The sequence below is a fragment of the Colias philodice genome, chromosome 25, assembly GCF_061535455.1.
Source record: "Colias philodice isolate Cphi_HAF_F1 chromosome 25, ilColPhil1 Martin Lab GWU primary, whole genome shotgun sequence".
NCBI lineage: Eukaryota > Metazoa > Arthropoda > Insecta > Lepidoptera > Pieridae > Colias > Colias philodice.
Genome location: NC_143110.1, coordinates 8,099,529 through 8,123,302, shown reverse-complemented (window position 1 = coordinate 8,123,302; position 23,774 = coordinate 8,099,529). Strand labels below are relative to the sequence as shown.

General features: G+C 32.8%; 2 protein-coding genes across 4 annotated transcripts in view; both read left to right on the top strand.

Moving 5' to 3' along the window:
* The window catches only part of LOC149477526 (kxDL motif-containing protein CG10681), a 128,138-nt gene that overhangs the window by 17,006 nt on the left and 87,358 nt on the right, over window positions 1-23,774 (top strand). The window lies entirely within an intron of this gene.
* Window positions 1-23,774, top strand: part of LOC149477534 (oxidative stress-induced growth inhibitor 1-like) — a 45,101-nt gene that overhangs the window by 12,403 nt on the left and 8,924 nt on the right. For 2 of the 3 annotated variants that reach the window (XM_089710918.1, XM_089710920.1), the window contains exons 2-3: window positions 16,377-16,797; window positions 23,664-23,769. In XM_089710918.1, coding sequence (XP_089567044.1) covers window positions 16,725-16,797; window positions 23,664-23,769 — 179 coding nt within the window. In that variant the 5' untranslated portion in view covers window positions 16,377-16,724. Of the gene's footprint in view, window positions 1-3,213; window positions 3,320-16,376; window positions 16,798-23,663; window positions 23,770-23,774 lie in introns of those variants that run through there. The other variant, XM_089710919.1, reaches the window with a different exon arrangement.

Here is a 23,774-nt window from a genome sequence, read left to right as displayed (position 1 = left end):
ACCAATTACATCACCCTGTATTTATAAACAATTGCAAAATATGACACATACATAGGCCGGGAGATACTGACACAAAATTTCGGGTCATTTGTAACAGAATGGCGGTTCTACAGAGTACAGAGGTCTTATTACGCAATGACTAAAAGAAAAATGATGGTCAGAACGCTGGTACATCTTTTTTAAGGGCTATCGGTAAATTCTAAAATTTTTGTGTTACAAATAGTTGGACTTTCGCTATTTATCCGACGAGTGTGACTAACGCCCACGCGACTAGTACGCCGGTACCAGCGTTCTGACCATCATTTTTCTTTTTGTCATTGCGTACTAAGACCCCTCTAGACCGCCATCCTGTTACAAAAGACCCGAAATTTTGTGTCAGTATCTCCCGGCCTAACATGTGCAATGTGTAAATGTGTTGACGTTCCAGCTCTTCTTAATATACCTATACATATTATGTAAATTTATTGACATTATTTTAAAAGAGCAACTATGGAGTTTCTTGCCGATTCTACTCCATAGATACTGCTTTCCGAATCGGTGGTAAATGTTAAAAATACTTATGTAATGACGATTCGAAAGTGCTACTAAATAGTAGTCTAATTGAATAAATGAATGTTTGAGTTTGAGTTTGAGTTTAATTACATACTTAAATGTATATTGTTCTTTGAAAGCTCTCGAAATAATTTTAATAACAATGTATTTTCATACTTTAAAACTGTTTCACACGAAAACCACTGAACAGATTTTGATGATACTTGCCAGTGAAATAGCTTATGTACCGAAATAACACAAGCTATTAATACTTGCTTCTACGCTTGAATTGCTTCTACGCCCGCTCGTCTACGGGTGAAACCGCGCGGCACATCTAGTTAAAAATAGTCATGAAATGCTATACTATCCTATGCTATGCTATAATATACTAACCACGGGGCCCTAGGTCTTGTATCTTATCAATGGAGAGACTGCATAAAGACATTTAGATAAATATTCGCGTACGTTTACAAAAAATATAATTGCGAGATAACCTTTGGGTTCAGACTACACACTCCATGATAATGCGACTGATACGGAACCAAATGTCACACGATTGTCGCAGATTTGTTTGAAACTAGACGAAATAAGTTTGAGGTAGTTTTAACAGGAACGAGCTGTGCCGCGCGATTTCACCCGCTTAGAAATCAAGTATTTCTATATTGTGTAACTTTGATGTATGACCCATATTCGTGTAAAGTTTTTTCAAGTCTGTCCAGTTGTTTTTACGTGAAAGCGTAACAAACATGCATACTTACAAACTTATAATATTAGTATGAGTTATGACTAGCTGAAACCCTCGGGCTCGGCGTCGATCACGTAGTACACGGGAAAAAACCTATGTGCTTATCCAGACTGTAATCTATCTCTGTACCAAACTTCATACAGATCCGATATTTTATGCGTGATAGAGAAACAAACATTCTCGCGCATTTATAATATGTATTGTAGGATGTAGGTCATGTAGGACTAATTATTAATATTTTGATTCTTTTTTAAAGAGAACATACTCATAAAATTATTTTTGCAATAGAAGTTCTTACATTATATGTAGAGATGTTGTTTATTATAATACCTGAAGATAATATCGTTCGTCTCTATATTGATTGTTTTAGAGTAAATATCGTTCAGTAGGACAAAATCATATAAATAGTCCTCGCAGCTGGCCTTGTGACACTTTAGTAAGTGTAATTAGTCTTAATGTTTAAAACCGAATTATTAAATGCCCTACAATTTATTAGTTTTTCGGTGATTATGTATTTCTGAGGTACACAGGTAAATAAAAAAACTAAATTGAAATCGTTTTATTCGTTCGGAAGCTATGATGCCACGGAGTACGGACAGACAGACGGACACATACACACAAACACACACAGACACGTCAAACTTTTAACAGCCCTTTTATAGGGTTAAAAAGTGGCATAGTGGGGGTTGTTTGTAAATTTTTACATGCGCCAGATTATTCTACTACGCTAAAAAAATGGCAAGTTATATACCAGCAACTATACCACAGATTTTTGGTCCATCCCACAGATAATATTATACTATAAAGTATATACTAAGCTCAATGGAACTTTTAGTTTTGCATGCAATTATTGCGTAACGTATCTGTATACTTACGTAAAGGTGTTGCTGAAAACTAGAGATAGCAGGTTGTCGCGGTTTTCATTGCATGCCTAATTGTTTTTCCGTAGATATAATGTTTTTTATGTCTCTTTAAGTTGTTCTCGGAGACTTCAGAAAAGGAAGATAAGATTATTTGATTATGATTCTATGATTTGATTATAGCCTATAGGTATTTTTACGCATAACGTCTGTTTTATTTTTAATAACTAAAATAAGGTAAATTCCTGTGAAGTCTACTGAGACGAGTTTTTAATTATTGCAAAAAGCACATTAAAAAATGTGTTTATAAAAGGACACTTCAAAGAGAATTAGGTATATGTATTTGTATTGCTCTGTATGACAACTGAACAAATTTCGATGTAACTCGACACTTTTGTAGTTATTAGTAATTCAATCCAGGAATATAGTACATATAACAAAAGTTCTTATGTTCATTATAAATAAAACGACGTCGGGGGCCAGATTACGTCTCATAAAATAATAAACATATTTTGCGGCAAATTATTAATTAGAACTGAAATAAAATAATGATCCTTTGATTTACGGCAATATTGATAAGAATGTGTCATAAATGATAACATCATAAGATAGTAAAAGGGGAGTGTTCACTAGCTATCATATTCGATCCTTGTAAAATCGTTTTGTAAGGGCAAGAACACATGGTATAAGTATGTACTTAAATATAGTTGGTTTGGGGTGTTTAAGGTAGGGTGGTTTGGTTAAATTTCACCGAGTCAAGTACTAAGGGTATTTTCATGTGTCATGTTGAAGTTTATAAGCAAAGTGTACGTGTGAGCTTAATGAGATTAAATTGAAACATTCGATTAGATTATAATTTAATCCATATCTACCAAGGACTAATTTATTATGACGATGCTAATTTTTCAATTTTTGATGCTTTTTTATAGATATAGTATGTATATACTAAATAAAGAACGATGACGTCGCGCCAAATGACAGTTACATTAAGCAATGTGTGTATACTGCGCCTTATCGTTATATTCTAAATTTGAATTTCAGTCATTCATACAGGCATGAGGTGACTGGTGAGGCAAATATTCAGTCTGTTTCTGATCGCCGCCGTACGCGCACGTACGCTCCCAGTTTTTTAAATATTTCGCGAATTATTTGTGCTCAGTTGAACTGTGGATTGTCGTGAAAGGTAAATATTTATTCGGATAATTGATAGATAAGTTTTTATTTGAGTTCTGCTTAAAAAAACTTGAGATATTGATCAGATGTTTTATTGTTTATTTTATTAATAAATACCGGCGTGATAATGTAAGTACATAATATTAAATAATATATTGTAAGCTTTACCTCGAAGATGTTTGATTTAATTTCTCTAAAATCTTTATCTTCTTATATATAAAAATGAATCGCAAAATGTGTTGGTAAGCGCATAACTCGAGAACGGCTGAACCGATTTCGATAATTCTTTTTTTATTATATTCCTTGAAGTACGAGGATGGTTCTTATGTAGAGAAAACGTAAACATGTACCACGGGCGAAGCCGGGGCGGACCACTAGTATTGATATAAAGTTCATACAGTTTTAATACAAAGTTATTTGATAGGTTTTTTATCGTCTCACATTTTTGATAATTAATAAACTCTAGGAAAATAAGATAAGTGACTCAGATACAAAATGAGGACAGAATTATATCTAAGGATATATTAACTTACAAAAGAAGGTTCTTTATAATCCATATCCATTAATTACGGCTATATATTTATGAAAACACGTTGTTTATTATGATGAGTATCTAAGCTGAACCGTGCAATTTCGTCTCTGAAAAGGATTTTTTTCCGCTTTTGTAGTTTTTTTCATTGCTTAATGGTCGTAGTACATATTATAATGTGGTATAGACAATAAATCTTGCTCAAATAATTTCTTCAGGTGCTTAATTTTTATACAAGTTAAGGAGGACTTTGATTTTGCTCGAGAAAATAATATTCCTGTTCTTAGACTTTTTTTATCTTAAAAAAGTCTTTAATTTAGACTAAAGGATCTTGTAATGACCACAACTTCTGAATTCTGCAATTGATATTATTTTGTTTTAGAATAATAGGTACAGATTACTTAATAATTAATAGGTCTAAAATTCAAAAACAATGAAAACACGATTACCAAATAATAATAATAGTTAATAGGTCTGCAATTCCGAAAATATGATCCAGTGTTTACTGTTTTGTTACCTACTCCTCCGAAACCGTAAGAGTTAGGACTTTATTGCTCTTAGATAACTTAAATATTAATCTAATTATAAATTAAACGAAATGGCGGTCTTATCGCTAAGTAGCGATTTCTTTCAGACAACCAGACGGAAGAAAATTATTAATTAGCTAGAGGAGAGGAATAGGGCAGAGCATGAATATAATAAGTAAGGATATATGTTTTATAAAATGGCTTAAGTGATTAGGATCTCCTGACTTCTGGCAGAAAAACGTTTGCTGAGTCATCTAGTATATCTATAATCATTATATTTCATGTGTTTGAAGTAAGTATACTGCGCAGTTACAAATGAAATATGTAAATCTCAGGTCAGGACTTCATGAATTTTTTATTCATTCGGGCAAATAACGGTGCTGTAGATTTTTATTTGTATTTAGAGCGATAAATTTAAAACCCATTTGTTCAAATAGAGTAGAGGTTTGATTTATGTAGATGAGATAATTGTGACAATTATATTGAACTAGCTTTGCTAGCGGTTTTACCCGCAGTGCTCCGCTCCTGTTGGTCTTAGCGAGATGATATATAGCCTATACCTATAGCCTTACTCGATGAATGGGCTATCTAACACTGAAATTACTTTTCAAATCGGACCAGTTGTTCCCGAGATAAGCGAGTTCAAACAAACAAACTCTTCAGCTTTATAATATTAGTATAGATTGAGAATTTAATACGTAGACAGTAGACACATTCAATAGAAAAAGCTACTAAAACATAACCTCTTTCTCGTCGATTGTTATTTTACAAGTGTATGAATCGAATCCACAACCTGTGGCTCTGAAGTCACTAACCACTGTGCCAGTCTATTTAAATAAAAATAAATCGTCAAAATGTAAGGAAACTTTACTTCCGACTGACCCAAATAGGACAATTCGTGATTTTGTTATTGACAAAGCTTGTCTAGAAAAAAAAAAATACTAATTGTTCAGTTGCTGCCAACAATAAACAACTTCAAACAGAATATTAAAAAAGAAAATATGGCGGTGCGAAGTTTGCTGGGTCAGCTAGTCATATAAAAATACGTACTTTGAAACATTGTAAAAACACCATTGTTTTTATAAAACGTGATGCGCAATAACGTGATCTTTTCAAAACATGAAATATATTTTCAAAGTTTATAAACACAGCTTCGGTGTGGACGAATGTATTATATAATATAATATTAATCATTGTGAATCATATTATTTCTTTTGTTAATAATATATTATATTTTTTTGTTAATAAATAGGTATATTGTCGTAATATCTATCAGTCGCCTTAGGAACTTGGTTCACAAAAACTATTTTTTTTCTCCAAAGCTACATTATTTTTTTATGTGCCGTAGCAAGATTTTCATCTATAACCCAACTAGCTGTCCGCCCCAGCTTCGTCCGTGGTACATAAATAACCTATAACACGCAGAGAGCACGCATCCAACGTTAAAATAATTTTTGAAATCGTTCCAGTTGTTCCTGAGATAAGCGCGTTCAGACAAACAAATAAATTCTTCAGTGTTATATAGCTTTCCGCCCGCGGCCGCGCCCGCATTGTCTAAATCAACAAGTTATGTACTGAAAAATTCCTCTTGGACCACTCTATGTATTTAAAAAAATCAAAATTTGATCTAAGCATACCTACATAATATGTAGATAGGGGCGGGAAGCGAATTTGTTTTATAGTATGTAGTAATATAGTAATTTAATTGTAGCTATAGATTTACCGGAGTGGTATAATCACTACATAGTATAAAACAAAGTCGCTTTCTCTGTCCCTATGTCCCTATGTATACTTAAATCTTTAAAACTACGCAACGGATTTTGATGCGGTTTTTTTTTAATAGATAGAGTGATTCAAGAGGAAGGTTTTAGTATATAATTTATTATGTTTTAGACAAAGCGGGCGAAGCTGCGGGCGGAAAGCTAGTATTTTTATAAGGGCTTACCTCTTCTAAAACACGTGTATGTCCCTCTAAATAAATAGGCCTTCGTAAACAAATATTACCATACATTTTTGCACTATATTCAACGCGTTGATATTTCTTAGAAACAGATTTAAATTGTTAAGAAATTACTTCCTCGTTTTTTATTCGTTGTTTAACGTCAGGAATGTCCTTCGTTTTTAAAGACAGAAATAAACGGCAAAAAAGCTGTCGATTGTGACGACTAGCCCTTATTTATTTGGTTTAATAAATTTCTGAGGTTTAGATTTAAATAAAATGTTTAAATATTTGTAACTAGCTTTCCGCCCGCGGCTTCGCCCGCGTTTTCAAAGAAAAACCCGTTCCCGTAGGATTTCCGGGATAAACCTATGTCCTTTCTCGAGTATCAAAATATCTCTATACCAAATTTCATACAAATTGGTTCAGTAGTTAAGGCGTGATTGAGTAACAGACAGACAGACAGAATTACTTTCGCATTTATAATATTAGTATGGATATGCGTAGAATATTATACTGTACATTTTTCATAGGCAAATTCCAAACCGTTCTATACCTGTAGTGTGGAATATTGTCGATAGACACTGTTTAAAAATATTCCAAAAACAAAATTATAGTATTTTTAGCGACTTCTATCCCTTTCAAAGGTCTCAGTAATTATCTACACTAAAATGATGCAGGCATACCTACGTTCTACTCCACTGATACTGATTACATAGATAATTTATAAGCAAGCATTATTAATTATATTTATAAGCTAAAACTAGTTCGAACAACAATCTCCCATTTCAAATAACTAGATCAAGCGAATACCTTAAAAGTGTTTAGTCACCACATTTTATCTAAATATATCAAAGGTGACTGACTGACATAGTGATCTATCAACACACAGCCCAAACCCACTGGACGGATCTGGCTGAAATTTCGCATGCAGGTACGTAGGCATCCGCTAAAAAGGATTTTGATCAATTCTACCCCCAAGGGGATAAAATAGAGGATGAAAGTTTGCACCATGAAAATATATCTTTTCAACGCAGGCGAAGCTAGTATTCCATAAAGAAGAAAGTTCATTTGTTGCTATAGTAATAAGTATATAGAGGTGCTTAAAATTTATTCTAATAAGAAAACTAAGTAGGTACCTACATGTATTATTGCGGAAAAAGGTCCAGACACAGCTATGATGTTAGACTCTAATCAGTGCTGATTCGCAGTCTGGCCTTCTGACATCCCAAATCTTCTTATATATAAAAATGAATCGCAAAATGTGTTGGTAAGCGCATAACTCGAGAACTGCTGAACCGATTTCGATAATTCTTTTTTTATTATATTCCTTGAAGTACGAGGATGGTTCTTATGTAGAGAAAACGTAAACATGTACCACGGGCGAAGCCGGGGCGGACCGCTAGTTACAAATATTTATCCATCAAACAAGATCATTTATGTTGGCTAGGAACGATCAATCAACCACGACCTACATTGTAAATTGTATTTTTAAACGAGCGTAGATTAAAAATATATTGTCTAGCCGTATTCACTCAACTGCCGAGTGTCACTCAACGAATGAGTGGCCGAATTATCAGACAGTTTTATATTTTACTCTAACGCCGCCCGGCGATGTCGTCAAAGTGTAAGATAAAATGGTGTATGCTGTCCCTGAAGACTGGAATTATATGTGAGAGAATTATAACAGAGTAGTTATATATATATATATATATATATTGTTATGTTATGTTTGTTATAAAGTAAAAGTCGTTTTTTAATTGGTTCAGCGGTCACAAAAATTACCCTGGATGAACTGAAGATCCTGTCTACTTTAGGATAATTTATATATAACTTATATAATAATATCGTTTGATAAAACGGTTATTGTTAAACCACAGTCCTCTTCTGTCGATTATTATTACTTCCTAGTGGACATACAACTAATCGCGCGATGGTACCTAATAATAATTCAACAATACCAAAAAATACATCCCAAAGTACTAATTAAGTGACGCATTACCTGCAGTTAGAATAAATGATAAACGACGATTACTTTCATGTCTTCATTATAATTAACTGATAGAGGTACGAAATGGTCCGCCCGAAGGATTTGGCCTGCATCCAATGGCAGGTGCCATTCTTACTATTGAGTCTTAATATTGAGGAAAATGCTACTGGAATTGCATTTTATGTATTACTAGCTTACCGCCCGCGGCTTCGCCCGCTTTGTCTAAAACCTAATAAATTACATACTAAAACCTTCCTCTTGAATCACTCTATCTATTAAAAAAAACCGCATCAAAATCCGTTGCGTAGTTTTAAAGATTTCAGCATACAAAGGGACAGAGAAAGCGACTTTGTTTTATACTATGTAGTGAAGAATTCATAAAATTGAAATTTCAACTAATATTATCAATGCGAAAGTCTGTTTGTTTGTCTTCCACGTCGCGAGTGATTTTGATATGATTTTTGTGTCTGGCGACAGTTCAGAGGAATAACAAATTTCAATTTTTTTCATTTTTAGTTAGTTCGATTCCCGGTCGATGCAAGTAAATATTCAAAAATGTTTGAATGCAGTGCTATTTCTTTTTAAAAATAAAGTAATGTTTCCTTAAATTCCTTTCAGCAAAATTCACTATGTTCAGTATTTTAAGTACTTTCCTTGCAACGTTGCAAGTTGCAGGGCCCATCGAAAATTTCCATACTGTATAAAGTAGAGCTGACATGCTAAAATAACAAAGGTCGATGACTTATCAGAAAAAAGGTGACCAAAAATGTATGTATAATGACTCTCAACCTCAAGTCTTATTTCGTTCTTTTTTTACATGATTGCACTAATGTGATGAATTAATGAATTATTAATTTATAAACTTTTCTTATTTAGTGTTTGTTTACAAAATAATATTTAACATCTTAATTTTATATACCTAAATCTCGTGTCACAAATCACAATGTTTGTCCTCAATGGACCCCTAAACCACTTAACCGATTATAATAAAATTCGCACACCATGTGCATTGTGCAGTTCGATCCAACTTAGGAGATAGGATAGTTTAAACATGCAGGTACCACGGGCGAAGCCGGGGCGGACCGCTAGTATTTTTGTAAATACCGATCCGGGCTAGTGATGACATAATGAATTATCTAGTTATTAAATTATTGTTATTAAGTTTGTTACGTCCCGTTTCACTGCTGACTACGCCGTTCGCATGGGAACGGAATGCGAGCGTGGTTTTGCTGTGTTAGCTTTTAAGACTTCTTCAGAATAATTATTAAAAATGTGTATGTGAGAAATGTAATTAGTTTACGCTTCATTAAAATAAACACAAATGTTTACGTTATTCCAAAACAAACTGCATTATCCATAGTTATACATCCAAAACCCGCTGAATCCATATTTTATTAGTTTACCTAAATATTAATACTTGCAACAATATATCCACTTTGTTGAAATAGTTATGATTTGTAAGGAAGTGATTACGGAGAATCGCCCACTCAACCGTCGCGACGACATCCCTTATCATTTCTAAGAAGACGCGATCTCCAGATCGTGGTACTGTTTAAACATAGAATAAATCAGTTACACAATCCATCTTATTGTACAGACCTTAATTTAATTCATTTAAATTAAAATATATTTTTTTAAAAGACATCCCGCCGCCCGCGGTCGCTGGAACTTGACTCCATGTCTCAGCACAACATACACGTCGGTTACAATTTACAAACAAACGCTCGTTGTAATGTGTTGTAATGACGGTACAACATTGATATATTACCGGTGATTAAATCATTGATTCGATCCATTTATTTCGAAAGAAAGAAAGAAATTTACGGGCAAACTTTCATCTATTTTGAAAAAAAAAGTAATTTATAATCGATCTTCAATGATGTTCATTCAATATTTTTTCTTAATCTAAATCTGATGTAAATATTAATCTACATCAACATAAGGCGGATACATACAGAGCGAGCAGACTCGCGAAGCATTTGCAGCGCGAGGCAGTTCGTGAGAGACGTAGCTGGGGCCGTATTATGACCTCTTATTACGCCGTGAATTGCGTAAGCATGGCTGGTCTGCTCTATAGTACATTATTAAATATTATATATAAAAAAAACAAATCCTTATCGTCAAGATTAATCAGTCTACACTAATATTATAAAGAGGAAAACTTTGTTTGTTTGTTTGATTGTAATGAATATGCTCATAAACTACTGGACCGATTTTAAAAATTATTTCACCATTCGAAAGCTACATTATCCACGAGTAATATAGGATAGGTTTTATCCCCGAAATTCCACGGGAACGGGAACTATGCGAGTTTTTCTTTGAAACCGCGGGCGGTGCCGCCGGCGGAAAGCTCATATAGATAAACGAAGTTTTATAAACAATATGTTATCTAATTAATTATACTTTTACACATTATAAGTAGTAAAAACAATTTATTCTTATTAGTATCTGGGTATTATTAACCCAGTTGTTACTATCGTTCTTTTAAAAGGACGTACCATAAATAAAATTATTATTAACAATGAGGGCATTTTTGAAAAAAATGTTTATATTCATTTGGCACCTCACGGTTGTAGGAATTGGAAAATTAAAGTGTTGTGTCGTTTTATAACAGTGGTATATTTTTAAATTATTTTAGAATTTCTGCCATTTTCCATTGATAAATCAAGTTAAATGTATTATCAATAAATTACAACCAATTACTTGATTTGTTTTAAATACACGTAATTTGAAACGTGTTTTATCAGAAATATATATTACCTACTATTAGATTACATTTTATTTGTGATATTTATGCAGTTTTAATTGCCGTTCTTTTAAAAGGCCAGTAGTAATATGTACTACTACAGAGTACTTTTTTGCGCGTGCACTTTTTGAAGAGCATCACAGCATCGGCGAAGCCATGGTGCCCTACTATGGCGGCCATCCATGCAAGCAATTCATAAGAGGGAAACCGATAAGATGGGGGTAAGAATTTTGGGTCGGACCGACACGGTTAGGTTGCATAGTTTGGTGTGATCCATACCAAGGACAATCGAATGATGTTGGTAATCAAAACAAATACCAAAAGCCTCTGGGATTGGGTGCAAGCGTTGTATTACAGTATGCCGATGTACTGCGACAAATATAGGGCAAAGCTGCATTCCATTTATTTTTTAACAACTTTTTTACGTCCATTCATCTCATTGATGAACTTCGAGTACGAGGAATAAAGGGTACTGGCACAGTACGTGAAAATCGCGTCGCAAAATGCCCTTTGCCTGCTGCCTTTGAGAATTAAAAAGGCACCACGAGGTACATTCAAGCATCAATCGACCAGAGCAGAACAAATTTATTTTGCAAATGGAATGATAACAGTGTTGTGACTGTTACATCAAACTTTGATACGATTCAGCCTGTGGCTATGGTAAAGAGATTTTCACAACAACAGAAGAAAAATATACTTGCCGTAAAAAAAGTACGAGAAATTGGGGTGGACAGATCCGACCAGAGCATCGGTTTGTACAAGACATCTATCAGAGGCAAGAAGTGGTATTTTTCTTTGACTTGTCATGGACAAGATATTGCAATACATAATTATTGGAAAATATATATAAGTAAAAGGGGGCCATTTTGATTATCTCCACATTCGTAGAAGTGTTAGAACTGCTCTGCTCGAAACATATAAGAATGAGGAACGTAAAGGTGCTAGAGTTTCCATGAAACCTCTGGATTTGATGGAAAAGATCACATCATTAGGTACAGAGACAAGCAGCTTCGGTGTATAGAATGTCACAAAAAAGCCAATTTCTATTGTCCTAATTGTAATGGAACCTTGCATCCTAAATTATGTTTTTAAAACTTTCATATTGCTACATATATGTGAAATGTAAGTTGTCATTTTAATATCATAGTCTACCTAATTAGTAGTACATATTACTACCGTCCTTTTAAAAGGACACCATTTTCCGAGATTTCCACGATAGATAAAATTTTTATACTATTTTTCCAGTTAAACTTTTTGCAATATGGACACAATATGTAAATTTCACCTTAATATGATAACAAAAATTGTTTCAGTAACATCTGGGTTAATAATTTGAGGCATTATTAAAACCACAAATCTACTAACTACAAATTACTCAGAAATCCCATATGATATAAACATTACAAGGAAAATGCAAACACACCATTGAAATATGTTTTACCCACTTAAAAGAGGAAGCAAAACACATGAGGTAATCGATAAGATTATTATTGATAAATATTAAATTTGATAAGATAAGAGTTAGAATAGGTAATCTGATAAAATGATTATTTATATTTATATTGCGCATCCATCGCAAAAACTGCATGTCATGATTTTAATTCATATAGAATTTATTAATTGAAATATGACACACTCGATTTATTCTAAACAAAATGTCTTCTTCAGAAGAGAAACGGCTCTTACGCAGTCTATAGTTTTTAATATAGTAAAATTCCCTAGGTTAAAAAATAATAACAATGTTTTCAGAGGTTAGCGCGTTCAAACAAGCAATCTTTTCATATAGTTTTCACGCACACACAGATATGGGTTATATCTGTGTTGAAACTGCGCAAAACCCAAGATTAAACTGAGTCGGGGTGTTGTATCAGTTAAATGTAAGTACATTATGCTTTATACCGCGAATTCCATAATTAATAATACACGGATCTCCAAGAAAGGACCCAACAAGTAAAAGAATAAATAAGAAAACATTTATCATTAATCAACTGTCTGAAAAACATGGTTGCATACCCAAGACTTACTGTGGTGTGTGTGTGAATAAAGTATACCTACTACTTATAGCCGTACTACTATTTTTAAGAAAATGTAACTGTGTCGTATGTTTACAAGACGTCAGAGAAGGGTTATATATAGAAGGATTGCTTTAAATTATTCTATGTGCGTTTTGTGTCACTCAAAAATTATTGCAATATTTGATACAATTTTACTTTTAATATTCTTGTTGGAAATTCAAATTAATATCCGATGAATTTATCTTCATTTATGTTTTGTTTCACAAAAACAATAAAACTATTACTAACAATTGTTAAAGATTACGTAAATGCAGAAATGCTACATTTTTATGAATTCATCTGAGACGTTTTACATCGTCTAAGTCAAGGAGAAAACGTGTCCAGCATTAATTAAGTGAACTTAGAATAATTGAATCCAATAAAATTGTGTCTAGAATGAAAATTGAAAATAGTGTTAGCTGCAATGGCATCATTACTTTAAGATTGAAATAAATTGCTGTTGGAATAGTATCGGGTGTGCCCCAAGGTAGTATTCTTGGGCAGTTATTCTTTCTTATCTACTTTTGTGGATACGATAGTTTTAGTAAATATGTATTTATTGCAGAGGATTAGGTAGACCGTACGTAAAAAATTTTTGAAACCGAATGAAGTCGATAAACAAATTGACGAAATTTCTACAATCTAAATTGTTTTATCTGTGTAACTTAAATAGATAATTTAGTCAAACATGATTCATTATAATGGTGGTTTTTACGTGTAGTGAAAGCATTTTACATTTTAGATAAGGATAGAAATTTATAACAGTCATTATATAGAATTAATGTTAATTTCTTTAATAGAACCTGTTAAAATTATCTTAATTAAGTATTAAAATGTTCTAAATTTAATTAAGTAATACAGGCATTAAAGAAGCTTGATATATGAATTAGATCAATATGTTTTATCTACTTACCTGAACATTATATAGATTGCTATAAATAAAACGCAATTTTTTCCTTACTTACCTTATAATATCATACTAATTTATTTCACATTTTCAAGCTTTTCCCATAACGTAATTCAAAGACAAACGATCACCAATTGAATTATAAACAGAAGTGCTTACGCACTCGCAATGCAAATATTCCATACGTTTTGTTATCAGTCAATATTGTCCAGTTAATTATTTATGAAGATCATTAACACGTCAATCAAATATTTGAAATTGAGCTTTACATTGGAACGTTGCCAAAACTACCCTCCTATTTTTTTTAGTTTATGTACCCTACATATAAATACCGGGACATTAAAGCGTTCTTTTTGTTTATATTTAATTTAATAAAACTAAATATGTATCTTAAATTTTCCTGTCTTAGCAGTTCGGAAATGATCATCCACTAAAATGAAATTAAATATGTTTAAGGTACTTAATTCTACTCACCATGTAGCTATTAATTTACTTTTGACACTACATTTTTCAATAAAAGTTTTATATGTAAATTAATCTTGTACATGTACTCATACAGGCTTATATTCTACTAGCTGTGCTGCGCGGTTTCACCCGCATTGCTCCGTTTCTGTTGGTCTTAGCGTGATAATATAAGCCTATAGCCTTCCTCGATAAATAGGCTATCTAACACTGAAATAATTATTCAAATCGGACAAATAGTTCCTATGATTCGCGCGTTCAAACGAACAAATTCTTCAGCTTTATAATATTAGTATAGATTATTATCAGGAATTTATTCATTATGTTTTGTCAATACATATTTCGGTTTTATTGAGATCTAATTTATTCGTACATCAATATATTTTTCTTACATTTGTTCAATGGTGAAGTAATTGGTTGAATTATGAATTATGTGGCGGTCAACCGCATGTTATCAGCACAATTAGGTGCTAAACAATGGTCCTTCGAGACTGTTCTTATTTTATCTTTGACACCATAAAGTGTAATAGATGCTCGTAAATTACCTATTGTTATCTTGTGGAGTTTTCTGGAAAATTATATGCTGAAGTAGTTTTGTATCTACTAAAAATGTCTTGTCTCAAGTGCCATCCATACTAATATTATAAATGCGAAAGTAACTCTGTCTGTCTGTCTGTTACTCAATCACGCCTAAACTACTGAACCAATTTGCATGAAATTTGGTATGGAGATATTTTGATAACCGAGAAAGGACATAGGCTACCTTTTATTGCGAAATAATTATGTACCACGGGCGAAGCCGGGGCGGACCGCTAGTTTGTTTATATTTTCAATTATTATAAGATCTCTAACAAAATCTATATCGAGAAAACAGCATTTAATTCGATGCACTACTTTTTAAATTTTAGGTGTCAAACATGCAAACAACATTTTTAAAGTCATATCTAAGGTACTTTATTGGAAATTAAGTTAAAAAATACTATTCAATAGTTTAAATTTTTACAGCACAAAAATTTAATAATGCACAAAATAGAACATTGTATATTTGCTCTATAGCCTACAGCATTTGCAGTAGATCATATATTATTGTTTACATTCATAAATCATAACATTTGTGTTTAAAATAATTATACAAAGTATACATTGATAAAACTAGAATATTCTAGTATAATATTATTATTAAGTACTTCTAGTAAACGAAATCATTTCAACAATGACCCCACGCGTAGTAACAATACAAAGCTAGTATTGATACCTGACGCTTCCCGCTTTCCAGCGATCACCTGGAACTCCGCCAAATAGCAAGTCAAGAGTCTAGACACAATATAGGCTAGATTATTTTTAACACTAAATGTTTAGCACTACACGTGTTATCAATACTTTGTAAATACTAAAAGATGCATGGTTAGTGCCAATTGCAAAATGTGTTAAATTATATTTTCGTTGGAAACAATTTTTTATTTATTTAAGTAACACTAGGTGCACCGGCGAACTACGTACCAGTGAAAACAAATATCGATCATAAAGTTTTTTTTTTCACGGTAAAGTTACAAAATAATACCTAAGTAATTTATATAATTTAAACGAGAGAAAATATTCTAGGTACTTCATATAATCTGAGCGAAACATTCAATATTTTTTTAACAAGAACCTCTAAAATAATCAATAATCAAATACGTCTGGCTATTTATCAATTAAACATACAAAAATGTATGGAAGATGATTCAGAATCATCCAAGAATGTATATAAACTTTACAAGCAAAGGCAAAAACATAACAATTTTCTAGTAATAAAAATAACATTGTTTGATAACCATTTACATAGTTAAGTAATGATGCAAATGTAACAAGCGTTTAAAATATTACCATAAATTCCATGTACATGTGAATAATTTCAACATTTTTTGTTCCAGATATCAAGATCCATTCATCAGTGACGTCATCAGACCCAAAACAATAATCATAGACATAAAATAGTCCGTAAGACTCTAAACTGCTTGTGATATAATTTAAAGCATTTAAATTTGAATTTAGAATTCGAATTGACTCGTGATTAGAATTGTGATATAAATTATTATTTGAATTTAGAATAGAACATAGAGTTAAGAACACGATTGGATTTTTAAATTTGAAAATAGAATCGAATTTAAAAAGGAAATTGTTTAAGAATAGAATAGAGAATTGGAATTTGATTTGGAATACTCAGTGATAGACTTCAGCACGAAGACGTTTAAGTTATCTATGATAGAAATAGTTGAAGAATGAGAGACAATATGAAGCCCTGCCAGCACACTTTGTCAGATGACATTGTTTACAAGGATGTTGTCGTTATTGGTGAGTAATTATCTTATAGTGTAATTTGTTTATGTTTTCATTGACTCGATTTTAAGTTAAAATTGATCCGTTTGATATCGAAATTGACGTAGTTGAAGCAGTCGAAGATAATTAAAAACAACAAATTGTACAAAAATTTTGTGGAAAAAAATGATTATTGGCATATAAAAGTATCATATGCGGAGTCTAAATGTTTATGCTATCGCATGTTCATGAGTTTCAATTCAATATCCTCTACGATATATTCCTAAGGCGGTTTTTGTATGAAGGTCTTCACGTGACTATCATAATATTGACAAATACATAGTTGATATCACGCAAAGGGACTATCGGGTGAACACACTGTTATCATAACTGATATAGAAATGTTCGTATCAATAAAACAACGTCTATAGGCCTATATTGTGTATCTATAAAACTAAGACCACCAAGTAGACCACCAAGACCACCAAGACTCAGTCTAACGACTCTTGCTTGCGTTCCACTGCACGTATCGCGATGAAATATAGATTTTATAATTCTGCATTGTAATACGAAATCGGTATAATATATCGTATTATCACGATAATAAATATTTGGAAGAAAATTATACCTACAGACAAAAATTAGAAGAAAATTGTACATAAGCATTTGTTGATGTAATAACTTGAAGAGAATGATGTTAAAGGAGAAATAGACTCTGTGTTTTAGTATATGAGTATATTTTCGTACATTTTTGGCTGATAAGTTTCCATAATACAAGATTTTCATTAGATAATTATATGAAGTTCTGTGAAATGTCATCGCTAAGTCTTTAGATCTATACCATCTATAGAAAACACGCCATTATTTACAAGCGAAAAACTTGCACGATAAATAGTTGCCCAACGTGCTCTATATGCTCATAATATATGTATTCATATTGGTCACTTAATTGATCGTTGACCTTATCAAGTGAAAGACACTCGACGTCAATTAGCCCTTATAGCTGATAACTGCCATGGTATCTGGGGGCACGGCAGTGCCCCCGCCAAGTCGAGCAAAAAAAAAGCGGCACGGCCGTACCATCCTTTTCTCGAAGCAATTCGGGCCTTTTTCGACCCCCTATAATTCGGTTGTGGATAAAGCAAGAAACCTGAATCTTCAGTAACTAATCCGGCATTGTATAAACACGGAATATTTAAAATTTCAGTCAATTTGAACCAGTAGTTTAAGAATGACAACTTGTTAAAGTTTCTAAATTTTGTCACTCACTGACTCACCGATCATCAAAAGTCCAAGGCACTTCTAGCAGACTTAGAAGCTTCATATTTGGAATACATATAGAGTTTAGTGTCTTAATCATGGGAAAACTTAAATATTTTGTAATTTCGGTCCAGTTTTCCAAATACACCAACTGCATCAATAACTTTGTAATCCCATATAAATATATGGGATTACAAAGTTATTTATGCAGTTGGTGGTTGGTGGTGGTTATAAATTTAATAGGTGTAGATAGGTACCTACCATATGAGGCAAGGGAGGGGGTATAGGGTGGGTAAGGGTGTGTTTAGCCCATGAAACTGAACAACATTATTACTTGTAAAATGGTCGACGTAATGAAAAACACATGATTGGACATGTCTTGAAGTACGAAAATCTAATAAAACAATATATTATAATTTAAATCTGTTATATATAAATTGTTGGCGCGACTAGCCTCCTTACAGACAGACTGGCCTCTATTTTACTCTATGACTGACAAGCAAAATATACGCCAAAATGACAGAACAATGAAATGTGAATGCCTTCGAGCGAGCGGCAGCCGCACGCATACGTGCGAGCGCCCTTATGCTGTTCGGATGTGCCTCGAAACCTAACCTATAAGTTTGCGATTTTCATTTATAATTTCGATTGAGGCTGAAGCTCAAGAAGTAGTACCGGAAAAGAAAAAGAGGAAGACTACATATAAAAATAAGAAAATATCATAAGACCTTTAACAAAATTCGTTAGAAGTAGATGGTATCAAAAAGAAAGGCTCTACAAAAAGAAGTGAGATCCCATCAAAAACATCCTGTAAAAAACCCAAGTCTCGCAGCTCAGTCTTTCTACCGTCAAAAGTTGTGAGATCCATGTAATACCAAGTCGGTTAATCTATTTAGTGTCTACTTGAAGGACCTTCTGTCTTAAGTTATTACATAAGTTATTATCATGCCAATATTAAAAATATTTAACGTTTTAAACAAATAGATCGACTTGGACATCGCATGAAAACAAAATGAATATTACAATATTATATTAAATTCTTTAGTCTCTCGCGCCTCACGCGATTGAAACTCTCGTTCCTGTTGGTCGCTGGCCCGTCGTGCTGTGTAGTGTGATACATACTAATAATCAAATCAAGCGATGTCCAAGTCGATCTATTTGTTTAAAACGTTAAATATTTTTAATATTGGCATGATAATAACTTTTGTAATAACTTAAGACAGAAGGTCCTTCAAGTAGACACTAAATAGATTAACCGACTTGGTATTACATGGATCTCACAACTTTTGACGGTATAGGTATATTAAGAAGAGCTGGAACGTCAACACATTTACACATTGCACATGTTAGGCCGGGAGATACTGACACAAAATTTCGGGTCATTTGTAACAGGATGGTTGTAGAGGGGTCTTAGTACGCAATGACAAAAAGAAAAATGATGGTCAGAACGCTGGTACCGGCGGACTAGTCGCGTGGGCGTTAGTTACACTCGTCGGATAAATAGCGAAAGTCCAACGATTTGTAACACAAAAATTTTAGAATTTACCGATAGCCCTTAAAAAAGATGTAGGCGGTAGTGTCATGCCATACTTTGACGATGTGACTTACAGTCCGCCATACCGACGTGAATGCGTTGATTTAAAAAAAACAATTCAACCATTTGTACCGGGCTAACTTTTGCACAGGTAACCATCGTCGTGCAGCCATTTACTAAAATCGCCATGCCATACTTTTCGGACGATTCCAAATGGTCGCCATACCGCGGAAAATCTGCAAATTTTTTAATTTTTTTTTCTCGCCGAACGATTTGTACCACCCTACATTTTTTTTTCAACAACTCCTGAATGATTATAAATAGAAGTGTGATAATGCCATACCTGTGGGAGGTGAAGAATGTGTATAAGATTGTATTGTAATTGATTTCTATTTTTTTTTTATTCTTATTGTAAGATTTTATTCGTAGTTTGAACGATTTGTAGCAGTATGGCACTAATTTTTCCCTCTTAAAAGTATGGCAAATATAATAATGGTCACGTTGCATCATATACTTTCCAAAAATGCCGTACTGGTACAAATCGCCAATTCTTTTCATTTTTTTTTACGTCTTGGCTTAAGTCTTACAATCATCCGCCCCATGTTTGCATTCTGCGATATTTTTTTTAGGTACAATTGTATACAAACAAACAGAATATAATGATCCCATACTGTAAAAAATTATTTTACGTATTGTACAGTCGTATTTTTGAAACGTGACGAATAAATTAATTTTTCAAGTATGGCAGCACTTTTTCCCCCTACTAGAAGTATGGCAAATATAATAATGGTCACATTTTATCAAATACTCTCCAAAAATCCAAATGCAATACTGGTACAAATTGTTTGGAGAAAAAAAATTTTTTTTTTGCAGATTTTCGGCGGTATGGTGGCCATTTGGAATCGTCCGAAAAGTATGGCATGGCGATTTTCGTAAATGTCTGCACGATGATGATTACCTGTGCAAAAGTTAGCCTGGTACAAATGGTTGAATTGTTTTTTTTTTAAATCAACGCATCGCGTCGGTATGGGGGGCTGTAAGTTACACCGGAAAAGTATGGCATGACACTACCGCCTACATCTTTTTTATGGGCTATCGGTAAATTCTAAAATTTTTGTGTTACAAATCGTTTGACTTTCGCTATTTATCCGACGAGTTCGACTAACGCCTACGCGACTAGTCCGCCGGTACCAGCGTTCTGACCATCATTTTTCTTTTAGTCATTGCGTAATAAGACCTCTGTAGAACCGCCATTCTGTTACAAATGACCCGAAATTTTGTGTCAGTATCTCCCGGCCTATGTATGTGTCATATTTTGCAATTGTTTATAAATACAGGGTGATGTAATTGGTGTAGTACGAATATCTAAAAATCTATGAAGAATTTTGTGATACAGTAAATGGAAGAATTATAGACTATTTTACAGTATTTAATAAAATCATTTAATTTTTTGTTCATTTTCATTAGAAATGTCAATTTTTCTCACCAAGGTGGAAATTTGGATGATAAGGATCTTGTTAGAAAAATATAAATTTTGACTAAAATCGGCATTTTTACCAATAACAGTGTGATAATGAGCTTTTACTAAATCAGGCACACTTCTCGAACTCTATATTTTCTCTTGTATCGGCTTTTCGGTAACATTTCAAAAGAAAAAATTCATCTGATCAAAGTAACGATACCACAGCTAACATTTGACAGTATGTACATAAACAAAATGATGTCGATAAAAACATTTCAGGTCGTTTGAGAAATTTGCCATTGCCAAAAAAGCTCATTATCACACTGTTTGTATGCATTTTCTGAGTAAATTTACAATGGTAATGTATATTATATTTTAGACCATTAGAAAGTAGATATTTCAACGAACAAAAAGCCCCCAAACTTTTTGTAAAAAGCTGATATTTCGACGTCAGAATTTTCGATTGAAAATTAGGTTGTTTTTTTGGTATTAAGTTGAAATAAGGCGAAAAAATAAATATTTTCAATCAAATAAATTACAGTGTATTTGAGACACAATAAGGTAACTTTTCACCAAATATAGTAGAAAAAATTTTTTTTTTGAAAAAGAAATAAAAAACCAATAACTTGGTTTTTTGAATATTTCACCTAAATTTTGAGGTTATGTGAAAAAATTGTTAATACAAAAGTACAACTTTTGTACTTTTTATTACCTACAACTTTGCCATTGAACTTTTTTCCATACGACTTGTAGTTTTGTTGGAAATCAAGAGAAACCATTTTTTAGCCTTAAAAGCTCCCCCCCTGCCACTTCCCGAACTCGGATTGTCTGTAATTTATTTTTCCTTTAATTTTTATCACATTCTCCTCCTTTTCTAATGGGTTTCATCCTACTACTATTTTTTTTAGGTTTTTATCATTTTGGAAGGGATTGGCCCTGGTGTATGTTGGGAGTGAGCGCACGTGTTATTTGTATTGTTTTTATGACCTGAAATTTAATTATTATTTGATAATTGAATAATTATTAATACTTTTATCCAATTGATTATTATTAGAATAAATAATTAACTTCATCATTTGATTTACTTTTAAATTATAATTTTACCGGTAAATTATGAGAGCTTTCATAATTATATTTGCATATATTTATCTACAACGCACCCATTTTACAATTCAAGTCTAAAATGAAACTAGAGTCGCATTTATTTTTGAACATACTGTAAGTGAAATTGCATAAGTGTGAGTACTGTGAACATGCCAGCTTTCCTTAATTGACCGATAGAAAGACTGAGCTGCGAGACTTGGGTTTTTTACAGGATGTTTTTGATGGGATCTAGAAGTTTCTTGAAATATCTCTATATCGATAGTTATTTGAAGTTGTATGTATGTACTTCAAAATACGCAAAATTTACCCACCCTATTTACGCATTTGCTGCGGATTCTCATAAACGGCGATGATTGTTTACTATCCCGCAACATCTCAAGACTTTTAAAAATATAAAACACACCCACACAAAAATAATCTGGACCAAAATACAGATACGCAATTGATAGCTGGTGTCTGTTAGATGGTACTGATTAATGTTATCAGTGATGTCGATGTTAACACTCAGTTAAATATGCCATAGTAGTAGCATAAGTGTTATTAATTTCGTTTTATATACGTTAAAACATTTTTTTTACACGACACAATCTGATCCCATGCTAAGCTTTCGCTTGTGCTATGGAAACCAGATGGCTGATAAACATACATATACGTATATAACTTTAAATAAATACTTATATAGGTAATAAACACCCAGACACAGCAAACATCTATGTTCATCACACAAATATTTGCCTTGGGTGAGAATCGAACCCACGATCTCTGGCTTGGAAGGCAGAAATAAGCCAACCGGTCAGTATAGAAGGTACAGTACAAAAACAAAAGAAAGAATGCATAAACATAAAATGCCGAAATCAAAACAAACAGGCTTATGGAAAATATTGCATAACAATAATTACGACACATGTATTCTGATACACTATCAGGATATAATATTACTTGATATCACTTACGTGTAGATTGATAAAGATAATTATGGAAAACATGGAAAATATGTTTCCCACGATTTTGTCCGCTATATTAAAAACTTCAGCGATTGTAACAGTGATTGTAAAAGTATCAATTCTGAGGCCAAAATTATAAAAATCTCTAATTCAGAGTCTAAAAGTTGGAAAGAACAAAAAGATGCTTAAGAAGCTATTAAATCGGAGTTGTTAGATTTATTCAAAGTAACAAAGCTTTATCCATTTAAGCCAATAATTCCGCTATGACGACAGAAATTGTTATGCTCTTTCTGTTTTAAGTATTTTAAAGTTGCATATTTATCTATGCTGACTTCAATTGTTATTAATCCATTTATAATCAGTCATTATTTTTGCCAAGCCCCGGAGCAACTTATTTGTAAATTAATGAAGTCATTTACTTTTCATATGATAGCCATCAAAATAACTATAGATTAAGATACGTCAGTAATCTTTAATGTATCTATTTCAAAACCTACTTCAGATATTATCGCTTCATAGAATACTCCTATCACTTTGGAACATTCTGAGGAACCTTCTATCAAATTCCATAATAATTAATCTATCGATATTCTTTCAGGAAACGGACCAAGCGGTATGGTGACGTCATTCATGCTGGCAGGCAACGTGCCATACTTGAAGGAGGTTCCAGAAGACTTGCCAATTGATGAGATGCTAAAAGCCAGGTATG